The 18,469-nt window shown below is 45.1% G+C and overlaps 1 protein-coding gene across 5 annotated transcripts in view; it reads left to right on the plus strand.

Moving 5' to 3' along the window:
- GLB1 (galactosidase beta 1) overlaps positions 1–18,469 on the plus strand; it is a 139,681-nt gene that overhangs the window by 70,478 nt on the left and 50,734 nt on the right. For all 5 annotated transcript variants that reach the window (XM_054550340.2, XM_009239237.3, XM_063721584.1 and 2 more), the window contains 5 exon segments: positions 5,883–5,957; positions 8,567–8,656; positions 11,704–11,817; positions 13,419–13,550; positions 15,958–16,212. In XM_054550340.2, coding sequence (XP_054406315.2) covers positions 5,883–5,957; positions 8,567–8,656; positions 11,704–11,817; positions 13,419–13,550; positions 15,958–16,212 — 666 coding nt within the window.

Below are 18,469 nucleotides of genomic sequence, written 5' to 3' on the forward strand. Positions count from 1 at the left end.
AGATTCATATTGTGGGTACAAAGCACTTTCCAGAGCAAGATGGCCGACTGACCACCTTCTTATCTCTTCTCCCTTCCAAAATGTTACTTCTTTCAAAAAATGGGAATCTTTTTAAAACTGGAGACAGTAAAAGGGGAGTTGTTCGTGCATGACAGATTTTGAAAGATCTGTGGTGGCTGAGGATGTAGAATAAGGAAATCTCAGTCCCTAGTGAGTGTGGAATAGAGTTACAGAAACAGAGCAGGTAGTAGACTGGTCTCAAAGAACCATGGAGACCCAGGTCCTGGAAATACATGAGTGGCAAAGGATAGGAATGACATGGAGCTGACAGTGAGAAGGGTAATTAAACCTTATATATTTTCTGTTAGGTCCTCCGCTTCTTCACCTCAGTCTCAAACACAGACCGTCCATCAGGGAGGCATCTTTCTACCAGTCAGAAAATCAGAGAGGGTTTTCCTTAAAACATTTAAAAAAGTATACAGATTAAAGATCCTCCACATTACATCTGATTCTGTCAAAGCACCCTAAAACAAAACCCCCAGAGCTGGGCACAGTGGCTCGTGCCTGTAATCCCAGCACTTTGGGAGGCTGAGGCAGGCGGATCACCTGAGGTCAGGATTTCAAGACCAGCCTGGCCAACATGGTGAAACCCCGTCTCTACTAAAAATACAAAAAAATTAGCTGGGTGTGGTGGTGGGCATCTGTATTCCCAACTACTCAGGAAGCTGAGGCAGGAGAATCACTTGAACTCGGGAGACGGAGGTTGCAGTGAGCTGAGATCATTCCACTGTACTCCAGCCTGGGCGACAAGAGCAAAACTCCGTCTCAAAAAACAAAAACAAAAACCCAGAGGACAAGCCCTGCTCGTGTACACAGAGCAGGACTGTTAGAGAGAGGACGAGGACGATTATGCAGATGCTGGGGCATTCATTTGCATTACCATTAAATAGGAATGAACAACCAAGCATGGCCAGACACTGAGGGCAACCATAAAACCTGCAACAGGAAAGAGAAAGACCAAGATGAAATAAACAGAAAAGTGACTGTAAAGGCAACAAAGGATTCAGGGGACAGGAGAGATCTTAAGTAAAAAAAAACAAAATCCATCAAGTTTATCTTTCAGAGGTATATTACATCCATAGGTAAGAATGGGATACTTTGAAAAAGAAGCTACTAGAGAACAGGAGTTCTTGGATATTAAGAAGAATCTCCTAGAAACTAGAACGAGAACACAGAGATGGAAATCAGAAAAGATAAGAGATAATGAGGAACAATCTAGGATGTCCAACTTGGTACCAATAAGAAGGAAAAAATTGGAGAAAAAAATGTCAAAGAAGTAATACAGAAGTTTTTCAAAATTGAAAGGGATCTCTGAGTTGTCGAACATAATGAATGCAAAGAAGATACATAATCAGATGTATCACTAGGAAATTTTAGGACATTGAGAATAAAGAGGTGACAGATGACCAAGCATTGTGGCTCATGCCTATAATTCCAGCACTTTGGGAGGCCAAGGTGGGCAGATCAGTTGAGGCCAGGAGTTCGAGACCAACCTGGCCAACATGGCGAAACCCTGTCTCTACCAAAAATACAAAAATTAGCCGGGCATGGTGGCATGCACCTGTAATCCCAGCTATTCAAGAGGCTGAGGCATGAGAATCACTTGAACCCGGGAGGTGGAGGTTGTAGGGAGTGGAGATCACGCCACTGCATTCCAGCCTGGGTGACAGAGCGAGACTCCATCTCAAAAAAACAAAACAAAACAAAAAAAGAGGCGACATAGGGTAATATGCTAATTGATGGAAATAATAAATAAAGATATAAGGATACTATTTTAAAGGTACAAAGATAACTAGGAGAGAAGCTAAAAATGGTGATATAACCATAACAGCAAGAAAGGAAGATAAACTTTCTTTATCTTCTGGGCTGTATTCTTATGTCTTAAAGAAATCAATGATAAGAAAAAGCAGTACACATATGTTACTTAGAGACCAGAAGAAGCAAAAATAGGAACAATTAAATAATCTTAAAATGTGCTGGGCGTGGTGGCTCACACCTGTAATTCCAGCACTTTGGTAGGCCAAGGTGGGAGGATCGCTTGAGTTCAGGAGTTCGAGACCAGGCTAGGCAACGTAGTGAGACCCCATTTCTACAAAAATAAAAGTAAAAATTAGCAGGTGATGGTGGTGCATGCCTATAGTCCCAGCTACTCAGGAGGCTGAGACAGGAGGATCGCTGGAACTCAGGAGGTTGAGGCTGCAGTGAGCCGTGATTTTGCCACTGTACTCCAGCCTGGGCAACAGCCTATCTCAAAATAAAATAATAAAAAATGATAATTTTTAAATGGCTTCCTCTGAAAGACAGAACTAAGAGAAAAGTGAGGCAGGGGACTGTTGCTTTTCACTATAACAGTCTTTTGTCCTCCTCTTTTTATTTATTTTATTTTATTTTATGTTATATTTTATTTTTTGAGATAGAATCTCACTGTGTCACCCAGGCTGGAGTGCAGTGGTGCAATCTCAGCTCACTGCAACCTCCGCCTCCCAGGTTCAAGTGATTTTCATGTCTCAGTGTCCCAAGTAGCTGAGACTACAGGCATGTGCCACCATGCCTGGCTAATTTTGTATTTTTAGTAGAGATGGCGTTTCACCATGTTGACCAGGCTGGTCTCGAACTCCTGACCTCAAGTGATCTGCCTGCCTCAACCTCCCAAAGTGTTGGGAATACAGGCGTGAGCCACCTCCTCCTTTTAAAAATTATTAGTTTTTATTATTGTTACAGGATCTTTGGGGTGTCACTTTTCTGGCTGGAAACCTCTGTGGCCTGTGGCGCCTTTGCCCAAGTTTTGCTCGGGCCCACTGGGCTTGTTCTGCCCACTCGGCCTGGCAGGCTGCACTCGGCTCATGCTTCCTGCCTGGATCCCATACCTGCCAAGGGCAAGTCAGGCATAGAGCGGCAAGGTGTGTGTGAGCAAGTGTGGGGTCGAGCCACTGTGCACGGTCAGACACGCTGGCTGCTGCTGCTGCAGGGTGAGCAGCTCCAGGTGCCCGCACAGGCGCCAGCTCTCTGCAAGGCTGCAGCTGGACCAGGCGCACTGCAGACAGCTTCTCTGGCTGGCATCAGGGTATACAGTAGTGCCCGGAAGCTTGGAGATGCCAGGAACCACAGGGCCCCAAAGAGGTAGTCACAGCCCCAGCTCGGGTAGCTCCCAGGTCTGGGGTCCCCAAAGGACCATAGCTCTTCTCTCCTTCTTTTCCCCCACAACGTGGTGAGCAAGGGGCATGTTTCAGCACTATTTGTGTTACAGCTCTTTTAGCCTCACCATTCAGCGGATCTTGAGTTCTTGTCCTACATCCAGGAAGAATGAGGTACACAGACAAGTGGAGGGTGAGCAAGATGAAGAGTAGCTTTATTGAGTGATAGAACAGCTCAGAGGAGACCCACAGTGGGTAGCTCCTCTCCATAGCCAGGGTGTCCCAAGGAGTGTTCAGCTCTCAGCAGAGAGGGTAGTGCCTCTCTGTGGGTAGATTATCCCATCCTCTCTCCATCCTCTCAGCAGAGAGGATAGCTTCTCTCTGCAGCTGATTGTCTCCCCTTGTCTCTCCATCTTCTAGTCTTGCTGAGCCCGCAGTTGTTATGGGCTTCAGTGGGAAGGAAGTGCTGCTTGGACCATGGCGGCCATTGGCAGGCCCAGGGAAAAGCACCACAAGTTACCCCTCTGGTCCATGAGACTAGTGGCCCGAACCCCAGGCTTCGGGCCCTCCCCAGCTTGGAGGTGGGGCTTCACCAGGGACTCGCCCCCTTCCACCCAGGAGCCTGTCTACCTCCTGCCACCATTCATGGCGCCCAGGCTGTTTGTGCCAAGGGACGCCTACAGGCCAGTGCTGAGCTGCCCTCAGCGCCCCCTCGGCCTCCCTCCTGTGCTCATCGGTGCCCAAAGTCCAGAGGGGGCTGAGGTGGCAGGGGGCTGGCATGTCAGTGCGACCCTGAACGTTTGCACACCCAGCCAGCATGCGACAGCACGTGGGCTCAGCCCCATCCTTGCTCCGAGATCGGAGTAGCGCTGGGAGAAGAGAGAGGCTAGGCAGCGGGAGCAGACACCTCTTAGCCTTTTGGGGGATGGGGGCCTTCCTGGGTCCCCAAGAGTGCAGAGATGTTTCCGTCTGCAGCTGCAGCTTGGTAGCTGCAGCCACCCCCAGCTCCTGCTTGGCTCCATGGATCGTGACACTGCCCCGGGCACAGCTCTACCTCGGGGCCCTTCTCTGTCCGCCCCTCCGTGCCCAACCACGCTGCTCCCCCATCAGTGGGTGACTCGGCCCAGTCCCATCGTGGCAGGCTTCAGGGACTGTCTACCTCCTTCCTGCTGTACCCTTTCCACAGCAGCAGCAGGCAAGAGCAGCAACGCGGAGCCAGGGTCAGCAGCGGCAGAGGCTCCGGGCCTGGGAGTGGGTCCTGCCTGGCCCTGTGAGGCTGGGGACAGCACAGTCAGCTGCCTCGGGGACATGGGGCACAGGGGTCCTCTCCGCCGCCACTACTGGCCCTGCAGCTGCTCCCACCGCCACTGCCCACGACCTCCTTCCGCCACAGCCAGCGTGATGGCAGCAGCTGCTCTGGGCCACGAAGAGGCGATGCTGCCAGCATTGTGACTTTTAGAAAGGGAAACCAAAAAAAAAAAAGAAGGAAAGAAAGAAATAGAAGAATCTTGAGAGTTCACAGTACACTCTACTTGAAAAGCCACAGATGGCTACAGACATTTCTAAGACGTGGGACTTTCTCCCAGATCTTCTTACTCCATAATTGTATACATACATGCACATACATGTGTGTACATGTGTATATGTCCAGATATAATATTTAACATTTAATAAGAATTTATTTTTAAAAATAGTTTCAGACTTTCAGAAAAGTTACAAGAATAAAAGTAGTTTAAAAAAAGAGGATTTGTGGCCAGGCGCGCTGGCTCACGCCTGTAATCCCAGCACTTTGGGAGGCTGAGGCGGGCGGATCACCTGAGATCAGGAGTTCGAGACCAGCCTGACCAACATGGAGAAACCCCATCTCTACTAAAAATACAAAATTAGCCAGGTGTGGTGGTGCATGCTTGTAGTCCCAGCTACTCGGGAGGCTGAAGCAGGAGAATCACTTTAACCTGGGAGGCAGAGGTTGCGGTGAGCCGAGATCATGCCATTGCACTCCAGCCTGGGCAACAAGAGCAAGACTTCATCTCAAAAAAAAAGAAGAGCATTTGTATATTCTCCACCCGGACTCATCTGTGTCAACATTTTACTCTACTTGCTTCATCACTTGTGCATGGGCTTGTTTCTTCTCTCTCTCTCTGTGTGTGTGTGTGTGTGTGTGTGTGTGTGTGTGTTTTCTAAATCATTGGAGAATTGCATACATCATGGCCTTTACCTTTAAATACTTCGTTATATGTTTCATAACAATATGGAAATGTATACTCTCTCATAACCACAGTAAATTTAACATTGATACAGAACTTTAGCAATAAGATTAATATTTTTCCTATGATAGGCTATCTCCCTTCAGAGTCTATCACGTGCCTATTTCCTTTTTTCCTCCCGCTCCCTAGCCTTCTGCCATTTACCCTCATTCTCTCTACTTGTTTTTGCCCTTTTGTTTTGAGGTCTTTCAGTTTATAATCATGTGGATATTCCTGAAGCTTAAAACACAGACATACACTTAGAGGTAAAAAATTTACCAGATCCTGCTTTGGAAGAAGTCTCTAGTTCCTTTGATTTTCCAAAAAAGCAGTGGCACTATTGAGTCTTTGACCTTCCTTTCAAATAATAAATTTTATGAATATATTTCTGAAGGTTTACCAATTTTTTTTCTTTTCTCTCTTTTTCTACTCTCCTTTATAGTTTGAAAAAGTACCAGAAGGTCCTATCCCTCCATCTACACCAAAGTTTGCATATGGAAAGGTCGCTCTGGAAAAGGTAAGAAAAAAAATAACAGAAACTTTGGTGAGAGATGGGAGTGAGAAAATGGAATTTAGTAGCAGTGAGTGAAAGCGCTGTGCTGGAGGAATTGGTTCATTATTTTTCTGCGAATTTGTTTTCTGCGAGCCTAATGGAGTAAACGATGTTTCTGGGAAAATGGGGAGAGAGAGGTGAGAAGATACTCATGCTTGTTGACAGGATGAGCAGATGGGACACAGGTGGGAGTAGTCGGCATTCTTGGATCATTTGGGTCATCTTGGTTCCTTTATCAGTGGTTTAAGCAGTGTCAAGTGCCTTTGTGGAAATAACATGCCACCTCATTGTTATGGCTGTCAAGACTCTTTGTCGTAATTTACCTTTTTTAGGAGTTCCCCAAAATCACAGGCATTTTGATAGATCTCTGCCCTAAATTATATGCTTCCCTCCATCTCAAAGTCATGTCCAAATTTTTATGGTCTGTGGCTTATACGTTAAATGGGGACACTGGGGGAAAAGCTAGAAATCAATCATAAATAGGAGTTAAGGGCAATGTATTCTAGGAAAAGCGAAAAAGAAGAGAGGTATTACTTAATAGTCAGAGGAGTGACATAGCCAAAGTCAATTTGTTTTGACCATCTGTGTCTTCAGGTTTTCCCCTTTTATAATCCCTAACTCCTACATGTATTAACTCACAAGAAAAAAAAAAAAAGAAGAACCGTTACCTATTTCTTAAGAATCTCGATATCCTAAAATAGTATCGTAAGTTTTTATCTTCAAGCAAAATGCCAAACACGATTATATAATTTTTCCATCCAAGAAGCCCTTTGACATGGTTGGTTGGTTGAGTTCTTACATTTTCCACCTAGTGTCAGATACATGTGCTACATTCTACAAAGAATGTGGTCTTTCTGTCTGATAAGGATCTTTCTTTAGATTAATCAGACTTCAGTCACTCTTGTAAAGGGAGCACCTTCTACTTGTTCATTGCTACAGCTGCTGAAGGAAAACTTTGGTTTGTTTGTTTCAGAGCCATGACAAATCTATTTTTATGCAACAGAAAATAGCTCCAAATGTTCAAAACAACAACATTGCTAAAACAAAGCTAGCTTAGTACCAAAAGCACATTCTGTTTCCCGTGAAGGAAAATTGTATGAGCAGAAATGACTTTTTATTTTTAAATAAATATATACAATTGAAGATAGCAAATCAGCATATAACTGAATTAAGTTTATGTAAAACACAGTTATATAGAAAATAAGTTTTTACCGTGAGTTGAATTTCTTAGTGTTCAGGTGGGAAAACACCCATATGAGTAGCTGGCTTGATGAAATTATAAATCAGATTTTTTTCCTTGATGCTGCACATCAGCAAGGTAACCATGGGAAGTGTTTATGAAATTCCTAACTGGGCTGGGCATGGTGGCTTACGCCTGTAATCCCAGTACTTTGGGAGGCCGAGGCGAGAGGATCACCTGAGGTCAGGAGGTCAGCAGTTCAAGACCAGCCTGGCCAACACGGTGAAACTCCGTCTCTATTCAAAATACAAAAATTAGCCAGGCATGGTGACACATAACTGCTCAGGAGGCTGAGGCAGGAGAATCGCTTGAACCTGGGAGGAGGAGGCTGCAGTGAGCCAAGATTACGCCACTACACTCCAGCCTACCAGCCTGGGTGACAGAGTGAGACTCTCTCAAAAAAAAAAAAAAAAAAGAAGTCCTAACCAGTACTATAGTCATGGAAAATCCTGGGGTTTGGAGCCAAATCTAACTACAAATTCTGGCTCTGTCATTACTCAAGTGGACTTCTGTGAGTCTCTACAACACAGGGACAGTAGTGCCTGCCTCACAGGGTAGCTGTGAGTATTCAGTGAGCTAGTGCATGTAAAACGCTGTATCTCATCTGGAGCGTGTAGACAGGCAATGACTGGTAGCTGTTATTATCATTGTTGTTATTGCATCAGAATAAGTATCCTGGGTTGCAAGAATACACAATCCTTTGTATTGAATATAATAAATACTTACCAGGCATCTACTATGTTCTGGGCATTGGGGCTGAGTATGGAACATATCTTATCCTTAAGGAGCTGACAGTCTGGTGAGGAAGACAAAGATGAGCAACTGAAAAGTGATACAGGCATGGAAGATATGCCACACACAAGTTCAGAGGAGGGTGAAGTAACTAGGAAGTATTAAATATTAAGGTGATATAATAATGGTGTGTCTAATCTTAGTTGAATGTAATTGGCCTCTGGTTGCTACTTTTACTTCTTAGTTGTTTCACTCGGGTGTGTTCAGAGAGGGTTTATAAGGAGGCAGCATCTGAGCCTTGGTTTTCATTCATTTTAAGAGCCTTTTATAGGTCTCTGAGCAGGTTGAACTTCTGAATAGGTATTTTTGAAACCTTTTTAAGACTACTATCATTCATAGTTTTCATCAGGAGTTAGAGAGTAGATGGAGAGGACTGAAGGAGACTGGGAAGCAATACTGAGTGGAATTTGAATGATTTAGGTTTATTTAGGGGTTTGGTCAAACCCACTGATGTCTTTGATAATTAGGAAATGACGCTACTCTCTAACCTGATGACCAGTGAGGGGTGCAGTGTGTGAATGCCGCTTTTGTTTCTTTTCAGTTAAAGACAGTGGGAGCAGCTCTGGACATTCTGTGTCCCTCTGGGCCCATCAAAAGCCTTTATCCCTTGACATTTATCCAGGTGAAACAGGTAGGCCTTCAAAGGTAATACCTCGCCTTTTCTCTACTTGCAAAAGTGTGCTTTCTGCACTGCCTTGCAGTGCCCATTCTGAATTCAGGGGCCAAAATGGTAAGCAAATGCATCAGATCCCAGGTAAATGAACCATGAATTTCCAGGCTCTCTTTAGCTTGAAGTGCTGCACGGTGGGCTGATCATGCCTATATTTGTTGCCCCACTTCTTCTCACTCATACAGGAGGTAGCCCAACCTGCTTCAATAGAATTCTGTACAAGTTATAAATTGAGTTCACTGACCAATCTAATTAGTCTTTATTTCTAGGCATCAGTGGAAGATCACTGTTTTAATACTCAAAACAGACAGTTTAATTATTTGTCTGTTCTTAGCTCAATGGCATAAGGACTGTGTTTTTTGGTAGTCTAGGTTCTTTGAGATTCTTTTTCCTGCTTTTGAAGGGAACAGAGCACATCTTTTTTTTTTTTTTCAGTGTTTGTATATGTGTGTGTGTTTGATCTCCAGACACTGCCTCATCTTTATTTTTTTAAAGTTTTTCCCAGCATTTTGTTTTGGAAAATTTTAAATCCAAAAAAAGTTGCAAGAATAGTACAATAAACACCCATATGCTTTTTACCTAGATTCACCGATTGTTAACAGTGCTTTAATTGCCTTTTTCTCTCTGTGTATGTAGTCAACTGCTTTTCTTTTTCTAACCATTTGAGTTGTCAGCACCATGTCACTCCACATTTGAATACTGCAGCATACATCTTTTAAGAAAAAGAACATTATCCTGCAGGACCACAATACAATGATCGCACATAAGAAATTTAATATTGATGCAATCCTATTATCTAATATAAATTCTATAGTCAAGTGTCCCTGGTCATTGCAATAACATCCTTTACAGCTTAATCTTTTCTCAATCCAGTTTCCAATCCATAATCACACATTGCCTTTAATTATATTCTCCTTAGTGTTCTTCCATCTGAAACTGCTCCTAAGTCTCTCTCTCATGACATGGACATTTTTTAAAAGGTTGGGGTGTTTGTAGACTTTGCCTCACTAATTAGATTCAGTAAAACATTTTGGACATGAACACAACAAAAGTGATATGTCCTTCTCAGGGAATGATAGCAGGATGCCTGTGAGACCAGCTTGTCCCTTCACTGCAATGTTAAGCTTCATCACTTAGGATCTCAGCCCCGTGTTTTGAAATGGAAGGTTATCCACGTCCTCCTTTCTGATTTTCTGTGGTGACCACCTTCTGGAAGGAGTCTGAACAGTAAGGCAAAATAATAACAGCATATCTAATCTTAGTTTAGTGAAGTTTGCTGTCAGTTGCTATTTTTACACCTGTGATTTTATTCCAACAATTCTATTTTACAATAAAATGAATAATTAAGTCCCCCCACCACACACACATTCACTGTTTCATGAATGTCGTATAGGGTACTCTGCAGTCCTAGCACCCACATCTATAAATGGAACTTACCTGCGCTTAGCAGGGCTGTTGAGCACTTCAGACAATGATCCTAGAGCACGTGTAGCCTGGGGAGGGAGTTCCAGGTTACTATATGAACACGTGCAGCCATTGTTCTTTCTCAGACCCCTTCTGCTTTCTGATCTTTGGCCAAGGTAGTGCTCTCAGATTGGGTGGGGCTTCCTGGGCCCTGGCTATTTCAGATCTGGGGCAAGTCCACCGAATATCTATTTCCAGCAAAAAACCCCAAAGGGCACAGACTTCAGGGAGTGGGGCTCAGCCTACTGTCTCTGCAGAGATCCCCTGAGCCTCAGCCACACCTGCCTGGGGAGCGTCACAGCTTCTACCCGTCCTTCTGGAAGCCCTTGACAAAGCTTTCCTCAGCCCTTGAGGAAAGTTACCACTTTAGCTAGTTTTCAAAATAAGTAAGTAAATGAACAAGAAGGAGATGGAGATGTGGAGTCTAGGTGGGAGGTGTTCTTGTGCTCGAAGATTTGTGTGGTCTTAGTAGCATTTCTTGTGCTCAGCTCATTCCTGCAACACAGGAAAGTGGATTAATGCTCTCCTCAGCTACTCCCAGTCACCTTTCCACTTGCCTGAAGTTTACTTTCTTTCTTTCTGGGCCCTAGAAGTAGGGAACCTTTTCTCTGTTCCATGCTGGACCACTATTTGCATTCTCTTCCATAACTGAGGATTTTGTCCCAGCTCAGCCCTGCTAATAATGTCCACAGCAGGAAGTAAATAAGCAAAGTCAATAACTATAATTCTGTGGATTATTATGTCAATAACTATAATCTATGAATAATTCCGTTACTGCTGAGGCTGATTGTTTGAGGCTTTCCTTTCGGACCAGGGATGTCAGCATCTAAAAATATTTTCTGACTTAGTGGTCGGTTACAATCTAGTCTCTTAACTGTTTCTTTCCCCCGTTCCTCCACTTAAAACAGTTCTGATGGACTTTGTTGTTATTATTATTATTATTATTATTATTAGAGATGGGGTCTTGCTATGTTGCCCAGACTAGCCTCAAACTCCTGGGCTCAAGAGATCCTCCCAGTTCAGCCCCCCAAGTAGCTGAGACTACAGGTGCATGCCACTGCACCCAGCTCATTGCCTTTTGTTTTGTATGTTAAAGCAGATTTAGCCCAAGAACTTGGAGACAGTTTTGCTGAGCAGAACTTCATCTCTTGGCTTTGCTGTTTGTTTACCTTGTTTTTTTGTTGGTTTTACTTAGTTTTGTTTTTGGAGCTAACATCCATAACTTTTGCTATGTATGATATAATCCCCTGTATGACCCTGGGCAAGAGACTTAACCCATTCAGCGTCCAAGTTCCTCTTATGGGAAAGGGATGCTTGATAAGACACTGTTTGTGGTTCCTTGCAGTTTGCTATTATGATGGATATTCAATGACCTAAAAATTTAAGCCAGTTTCCTTTTTCAAATTTAATTTTTTCTGGAGGTGGAGGAAGATTTTCATTCCTTATGGTTTGCAGAACATCGCTTTCGTACATGTCTAGGGTAATCAAGTTCTCTAAATGAATGGCAATAGTGATGTATTTTTCTTAAATCCTTTTCTAACCAGCATTATGGGTTTGTGCTGTACCGGACAACACTTCCTCAAGATTGCAGCAACCCAGCACCTCTCTCTTCACCCTTCAATGGAGTCCACGATCGAGCATATGTTGCTGTGGATGGGGTAAGAATTGTCTCTGAACTGTGCGTTTTGTCCCAGTGAGGGTGGGGATGAGCAGCCTGCACTTGTTAACACAGCATTTGGGGTCTTTGCTCACCTCTTCAACCTCAGGCTCTACCCATCATCTTTTTTTTTTTTTTTTTTTTTTGAGACAGGGTTTTGCTCTGTTGCCCAGCCTGGAGTGCAGTGGTGCAATCACAGCTCACTGCAGCCTCAACCTCCCAGGCTCAAGTGATCCTCCTACCTCGACCTCCCAAGTAGCTGAGACTACAGGGATGCACCACCATGCCTGGCTAATGTTTTGATTTTTTTGTAGAGACAGGGTCCCACTATGTTGCCCAGGCTGGTCTTGAACTCCTGAGCTCAAGTGATCCTCCTGCCTCAGCCTCCCAAATTGCTGGGATTACAGGCGTGAGCCACCACACTAGGCTCCACCCCTCTTCTTGGTGACCCTTAGCTGTGCCTCTTGCTTGCTGTGAGGCCTCATGCATGTGCCATTTGCTGGAATCCACCCTACCCACCATCTTAACCCAGAGGGCTGTGCTTGATGCCCCACCCTCTCAGAAGCCTTCTGGGTCTCCCCAGTCAAGGCCGCCCTTCTCTGACTGATGTTCCTGTGCCTTCTTTGCTCCGTAAGGGTGGGGTCCGTTTCCAATTCAATTTTGTACCTACCACTGTACAAAGTTTGTTGAACTTCGTGCCTTTATCCTACATGAGAAATTATATTCTGAAGGACTGCTCATGACAACTATTACTGAAGTGCACAAAGAACCATGTTTCATAACAAAAGCAGATGCATTTCGGGACTTCCAGTCCTCTCACCAAAATGGTCACAGGAAGGAACACAGGAAAAGATTTTCTTCACCAAGAAAATTTGTCAGAAGATGTTAAAATATTTCCCATTCTCTTATAATCAACAGCTTTCATTTCAGTGGGAGCAGATTACTAAGACATTCTGCTCTATTGATGGTGACTGTTTCTTCGCTTCTAACTTGGGTGTTGTCTTAGTGAATTATGATCATTGTAAGGTCAATTTTTAAAGTCCAGCCTTTTAAAAAGTTAGGAATATGTTGCTGATAAAATACCTGTTGTTTTTCCTCATTCTGTTATATAATTTTCGTGGTTAATGCATCATGTCAAGTATTTTGAGGTGAGAATACTCCACCTAACTCTCTGATTTTATCTCGTTTATCTGATTTTGTCTTATCTCTCCATGTTGTTCAGAAGCAATTTTTTGTGAGTGACTTTTGTGCTGTCAGAACACGAAGCAGCTCCTCCAGTAAGAACCCTCCCCTGGAATTTTGCCTCCCTCCTCTTTCCACTAAAAGTAGATGGCAGTAAAACATTCCAGGGCAAAGGAAACCAGCTTAGACCATTCCGTGCTCTGAGCTGTGTCTGGCAGTTTTCCTGTTTAGGAAGCAGTGATTGGGGGAACTTTCCAACCTGGCCGGTAACTTGGGCTAAGATGCTATCAAAGCATTTCTTTCCAAGTCTGGTGACACTTCAAGGCAAGAAAATGAGTGCTAAATTAACTGAGCATGCTGCCTCTCCTTGCAGACCTTCTTACCCTCAATTCAATTGTCATTTGGTCTTGAACCCCACAGATCCCCCAGGGAGTCCTTGAGCGAAACAATGTGATCACTCTGAACATAACAGGGAAAGCTGGAGCCACTCTGGACCTTCTGGTAGAGAACATGGGACGTGTGAACTATGGTGCATATATCAATGATTTTAAGGTAGGACAAACCACACTGTCAAAACTAAGGTTCGAGGGGTGACAGCTTAGAAGTTGAAGCCCAGTGTGGTGGCTCACACCTGTAATCTCAGCACTTTGGGAAGCCAAGGCAGGAGGATCACTTGAGGCCAGGAGTTCAAGACCAGCCTGGGTAAAATAGACCTCTACAAAAAATTAAAAACTTAGCCAGGTGTGGTGACGTGCACCTGTGGTCTCAGCTACTCAGGAGGCTGAGGCAGGAGGATTGCTTGAGCCCAGAAGTTGGAGATTAAAATGACCTATGATCATGCCATTGCACTCTAGTCTGGGTGCCATTGCACTCTAGTCAAGACCTTGTCTCAAAAAAAAAGAAGTAGTTGAGCTATTTTGCAGAGCTGTTTTCCTCTGTAGGTGATGAGAAAGTTGAGCTTTGCAAACAGAACCTTTCCCCTGTGTTTGAGTTTGGTCATCCTATAGAAAGAAACAGAAAGAGGAAGCCCCTCCACCATGCTCTTCCTCTGCTTTAAAAGACCACCAAGCTCACTGAAGGCACTCCTTTGTCAGTAAAGCCAGCTGAGCCTCTGCTCTGCCCTGTTCTATGGGTTTGGATGGTTAGTCCATGGCAAACTCTTCACTTGTAGGAAGCCTCTTCCCTTGGGGCACTGGCTCTCACCTCTGTTGATTACTCCTGTGTCCAGATGTGTAGCCCAAATAAGTTTTTCTAACACATATTTTTAGAGCATTATTCAGCAAGCATTTGTTAAGCTCCCACTCCGCGAGATGCCCCACCAGGTGCTTTGGGGAATGCAAAGGTGTCAAGAGACAGGCTTCTCTCAGGGAGCGCAACCTCCGCGAGAGGAGAGAATGCCTCATCAAGGGAACGATGGCACCACCCAGGCTAGGACAGGACAGGTGTCTGGGGCTATTTCCTGACCATCTTGAGATCAGGCAATTACGTCTTAGGGAACTTAGGGAATAGCTGTGTGCAGGCCACCTTTGCCTCCATTATAAATGTCTCTCATAGTTCTTGTGCTCAGGGTGGACTTCGTGGCCTCCTGCCTGGCTCTCACAGGCCACACTGACCCATGGGAGTGACTCGACTCTGTTGTGTAGTCTCTGGGTCCCCAGTACCTGTCAAAGAGCCTGACATACAGCCATCTGGTTAATATTTATCAAATTACTAAATGGGCAGTCGAGACTTGGTATCTGGGATGCCACTGGGAATGGGGAAGTTCCCCACATACAAGCCAGGGAAGGGGAAGTTAGCTGAGCCTTGACAGCCCAGCCCTGGCCTGTGTGGAACAAATAGAGCAGCTTCTGAATTCAGGTCTGAGGTTTGCCATCGTCATCATTACCTTCCTATCCTCTTAAGGTATCACAGTATTCTCATGTATGTTATCTCACTTATCACTCACCTCATAACAGGTGAGTGACTCGGGTGTGGTCCTCCCTGTAATGACGGCTGAGGTGCTCAAGGCCAATATTTGCTCCTGGCTGCATCCATCCTGCCTGCTCCATCCGCAGTGGGATGACTATTCCTTTGTATCCCCCACTCACTCGTTCCTTCTGTCCCCAGATTCCATCTTGAGACAGGATCTCACTGTCACCCAGCCTGGAGTGCAGTGGCACAATCTTGGCTTACTGCAACCTCTGTCTCCTGGGCTCAAGCAATCCTCCCTTCTCAGCCTCCCAAGTACTTGGGACTATAGGTGCACGCCACCACGCTAGGCCAATTTCTGTATGTTTTGTAGAGACTGGATCCCTTTTTGTTTTGAGACAGAATGTCGCTCTAACACCCAGGCTGGAGTGCAGTGGCACGATCTCAGCTCATTGCAACCTCCACCTGCCAGGTTCAAGCGATTCTCATGCCTCAGCCTCCTGAGTATCTGGGATTACAGGCACCTGCCACCACACCCAGCTAATTTTTGTATTTTTAGTAAAGATGGGGTTTCACCATGTTGGCCAGGTTGGTCTTGAACTCCTAACCTCAAGTGTTCTGCCTGCCTTGGCCTCTCAAAGTGCTGGGATTACAGGCATGAGCCACCACGCCTGGCCCATCTTTCTTGGTGCCCATCTTTCTCTATTCTAGCAGTGGCTCTCAGCCAAACTCTGAAAATTTGGGAATTTGGGATCAATCACTCTAGCAGCTCAATGCCCTTTCTGTAGAATCAGAAACTCTGGGCCTTTTGTAGAGACATCATGACCTGCAAAGGAGAAAGCTATAGTTTGGGGAATATATCTCTTCCCAAGGATTTGTAATTCAACCTCCAGTTAGATCTGTGTTACTTCGATGTACACATATTTTGAGGTTCATTTCCTGTTGGTGTTTTGTATCCTGGTTTGCTTTTCCCATTTCCCTGGAATGCAGAGACATGTGAAGGCTTTTTCCTTCCCTCCCCAGCTCACTGTGCTCTGTTTCTCCTTTGCAGGGTTTGGTTTCTAACCTGACCCTCAGTTCCAATATCCTCACGGACTGGACGATCTTTCCACTGGACACTGAGGATGCAGTGCGCAGCCACCTGGGGGGCTGGGGACACCGTGACAGTGGCCACCATGATGAAGCCTGGGCCCACAGCTCATCCAACTACACGCTCCCGGCCTTTTATGTGGGGAACTTCTCCATTCCCAGTGGGATCCCAGACTTGCCCCAGGACACCTTTATCCAGTTTCCTGGATGGACCAAGGTACGTGTCTTCATGGGAAGGGTTTGAATTCAGGCCTAAACTTTTGGTTGTTAGTGTCTGAGAAAGAATCACAAAGAGCCGTTAGTGAGATATCGTGTGATGGTTTTGAGTGTGGCGTTTCAGACGTTCTTCAGGAGGCAGATTGTGGCAGATCTTCAGGGATTCAGTGGCCAGCTTGGAGGTGCTGCCATCTGCCCCCTTGTCATTGGCTTCCCGTAGTGAATGACACCATCCTGCCTCCTCCAAGAAGAATCATGACCCCTTTTGATACTGATTATAGGGGTGCTTTCTCTTTATCTTGAGGACAATCCAGTCTGGACAAAGTGGTGGATCCCTCTGGGAGAGTCAGTCTGGTTTTCATTTATTTCAAGCCCAGTGCTCCCAGAATATCCCCACCTGCATCCAGCCCCACACCCCTGGGGCTCCTGCCATGATCTGTCTGCTCCTCCACTCTTCCTCATCCATTTCACTTCCCAGTCACTCCCCCTTGTTGTTTGAAGACATTGGCATATCTTCCTTCACCGCCTTCTCCTTCCCTCATGTCCTCTTTTCATCCTAGATCACCTTACCATCACTCGTTCAACACACTTGTCATTCTGTGGCCACTATGTGCCCAAGGTGTGTGCCAGGCACTAAGGATACAATCATGAATAAAACCAAACATGGTCCTTTCCCTCATGGAACTTTCAGTCTAGTGGGAGAGGCAGACTCATATTAAAAAGTAAAACCATAGCTGTGATGGATGCTAAGAAGGGCTATGGGGTTGATAATAATTGGGGCATTTGGCCTTGTCAGGGAGGTCAGGGAAGCCTTCCCTAAGATAGTGATGCTTGTCAGAGATATGAAGGGTGAGTAAGAATTAACATGGCAAGAAGGGAAGAAAGCGTGTTCCTGGGAGAGGGGACAGCATGTGCAAAGGCCATGGGGTTGGAGGGGAAAATGTCAAGTGTGGAAAGTAGGTAGAGACTAGATTGGGACAGGCCTTATAGGCCACGTTAAAGTTTTGTCTTTGTGTTGAGAGCCATTGAAGCAGGAGAGTGACATGGTAAGACTGTGATCTGACAAGCTCCTCTGACCCCATTGTACAGAATGGTTTGGGTTAGGACACTTAACAGATTCGAGGAAACCATCTAGGAGGCTGGACCATAGTCTCATTGAGAAACTGGGATGGTGGTATCTAAGATGGAGATGACATCAACTATTTGAGAGATGTTTGAAGTTGGATCAATAAATTGTGACAATGGATTGGACAGGAGGGTTTGGGGAGAGGGATATGTCTCGGATGACTCAGGTCTCAAGCTTGCAGCTGGGCAGAATGGTACCATTTGCTGAAAGAAGCAGCTTCAGAAGGGGACTTGGGCTTAGAGAGGGGGGTCATGAGTTTGAATTTAGACCAATTGTGTTTGAAAAGCTGCCTTAGTCTATTTGGGCTGCTATAACAAAATACCATAAGCTGGGTGGCTTATAAACAATAGGCATTTATTTCTCACAGTTCTGGAGGCTAGGAAGTCTTCAAGATCAGGGCACCAGTAGATTTGCTGTCTGGTGAGAGTCTACTTCATCATAGACAGCACCCTGTATGTCCTTACATGGCTGAAGGGGCAAAGGAGCTCTCTTGGGTCTGTTTTATAAGAACACTAATTTCATTCATGAGGGCTCCACCTTCATGACCTAATCACCTCCCAAAGGGGGCCCCGCCTCCTAACCCATCACCATGGGGGCTAGAATTTTAACAGATGAGTTTTGGGTGGACACAAACATTCAGACCATAGCAGAGGCCTTGGAGAATGGCTGGGAAAGACAGTATTGGAGGAGGGTTGTTGGATCTATAGGCTGGGAATTCAGGGCAGGGATTATGTAGAAGATCATTGTTGTATAGATGATTGTTGAAAACATGGGCTGGATGAGGTCCTTCAAGGAGAGAGGATGTAGAGGAAAGAAAAGAGGACCTAAGGCTGATCTTTGAGGGACAAAAACATGATGAAGAGTGAAGAGGAGAGACCAAACAAGTAGGAAGAAAACCAGCATTTATGCTGCCAAGGGGACAAATAAGATAAAGACAGAAGCACTTCGGTGGTTTTAGAAGCAAGAAGGCCCTTGGGAATCAATAAGCCTTGTTCCAGTGGAGTGAAGCATCTCCCAGCCAGATTGCATTCTGTAGAGAAGAGCAGAGTAAGGAATACAAACAGGAATACTTGAATATAAACATTCTTTTTGAGAAATTTAACTCTGAAGAAGAGGAGAAAATTATGTTAAT

The sequence above is a fragment of the Pongo abelii genome, chromosome 2 (assembly GCF_028885655.2).
Source record: "Pongo abelii isolate AG06213 chromosome 2, NHGRI_mPonAbe1-v2.0_pri, whole genome shotgun sequence".
NCBI lineage: Eukaryota > Metazoa > Chordata > Mammalia > Primates > Hominidae > Pongo > Pongo abelii.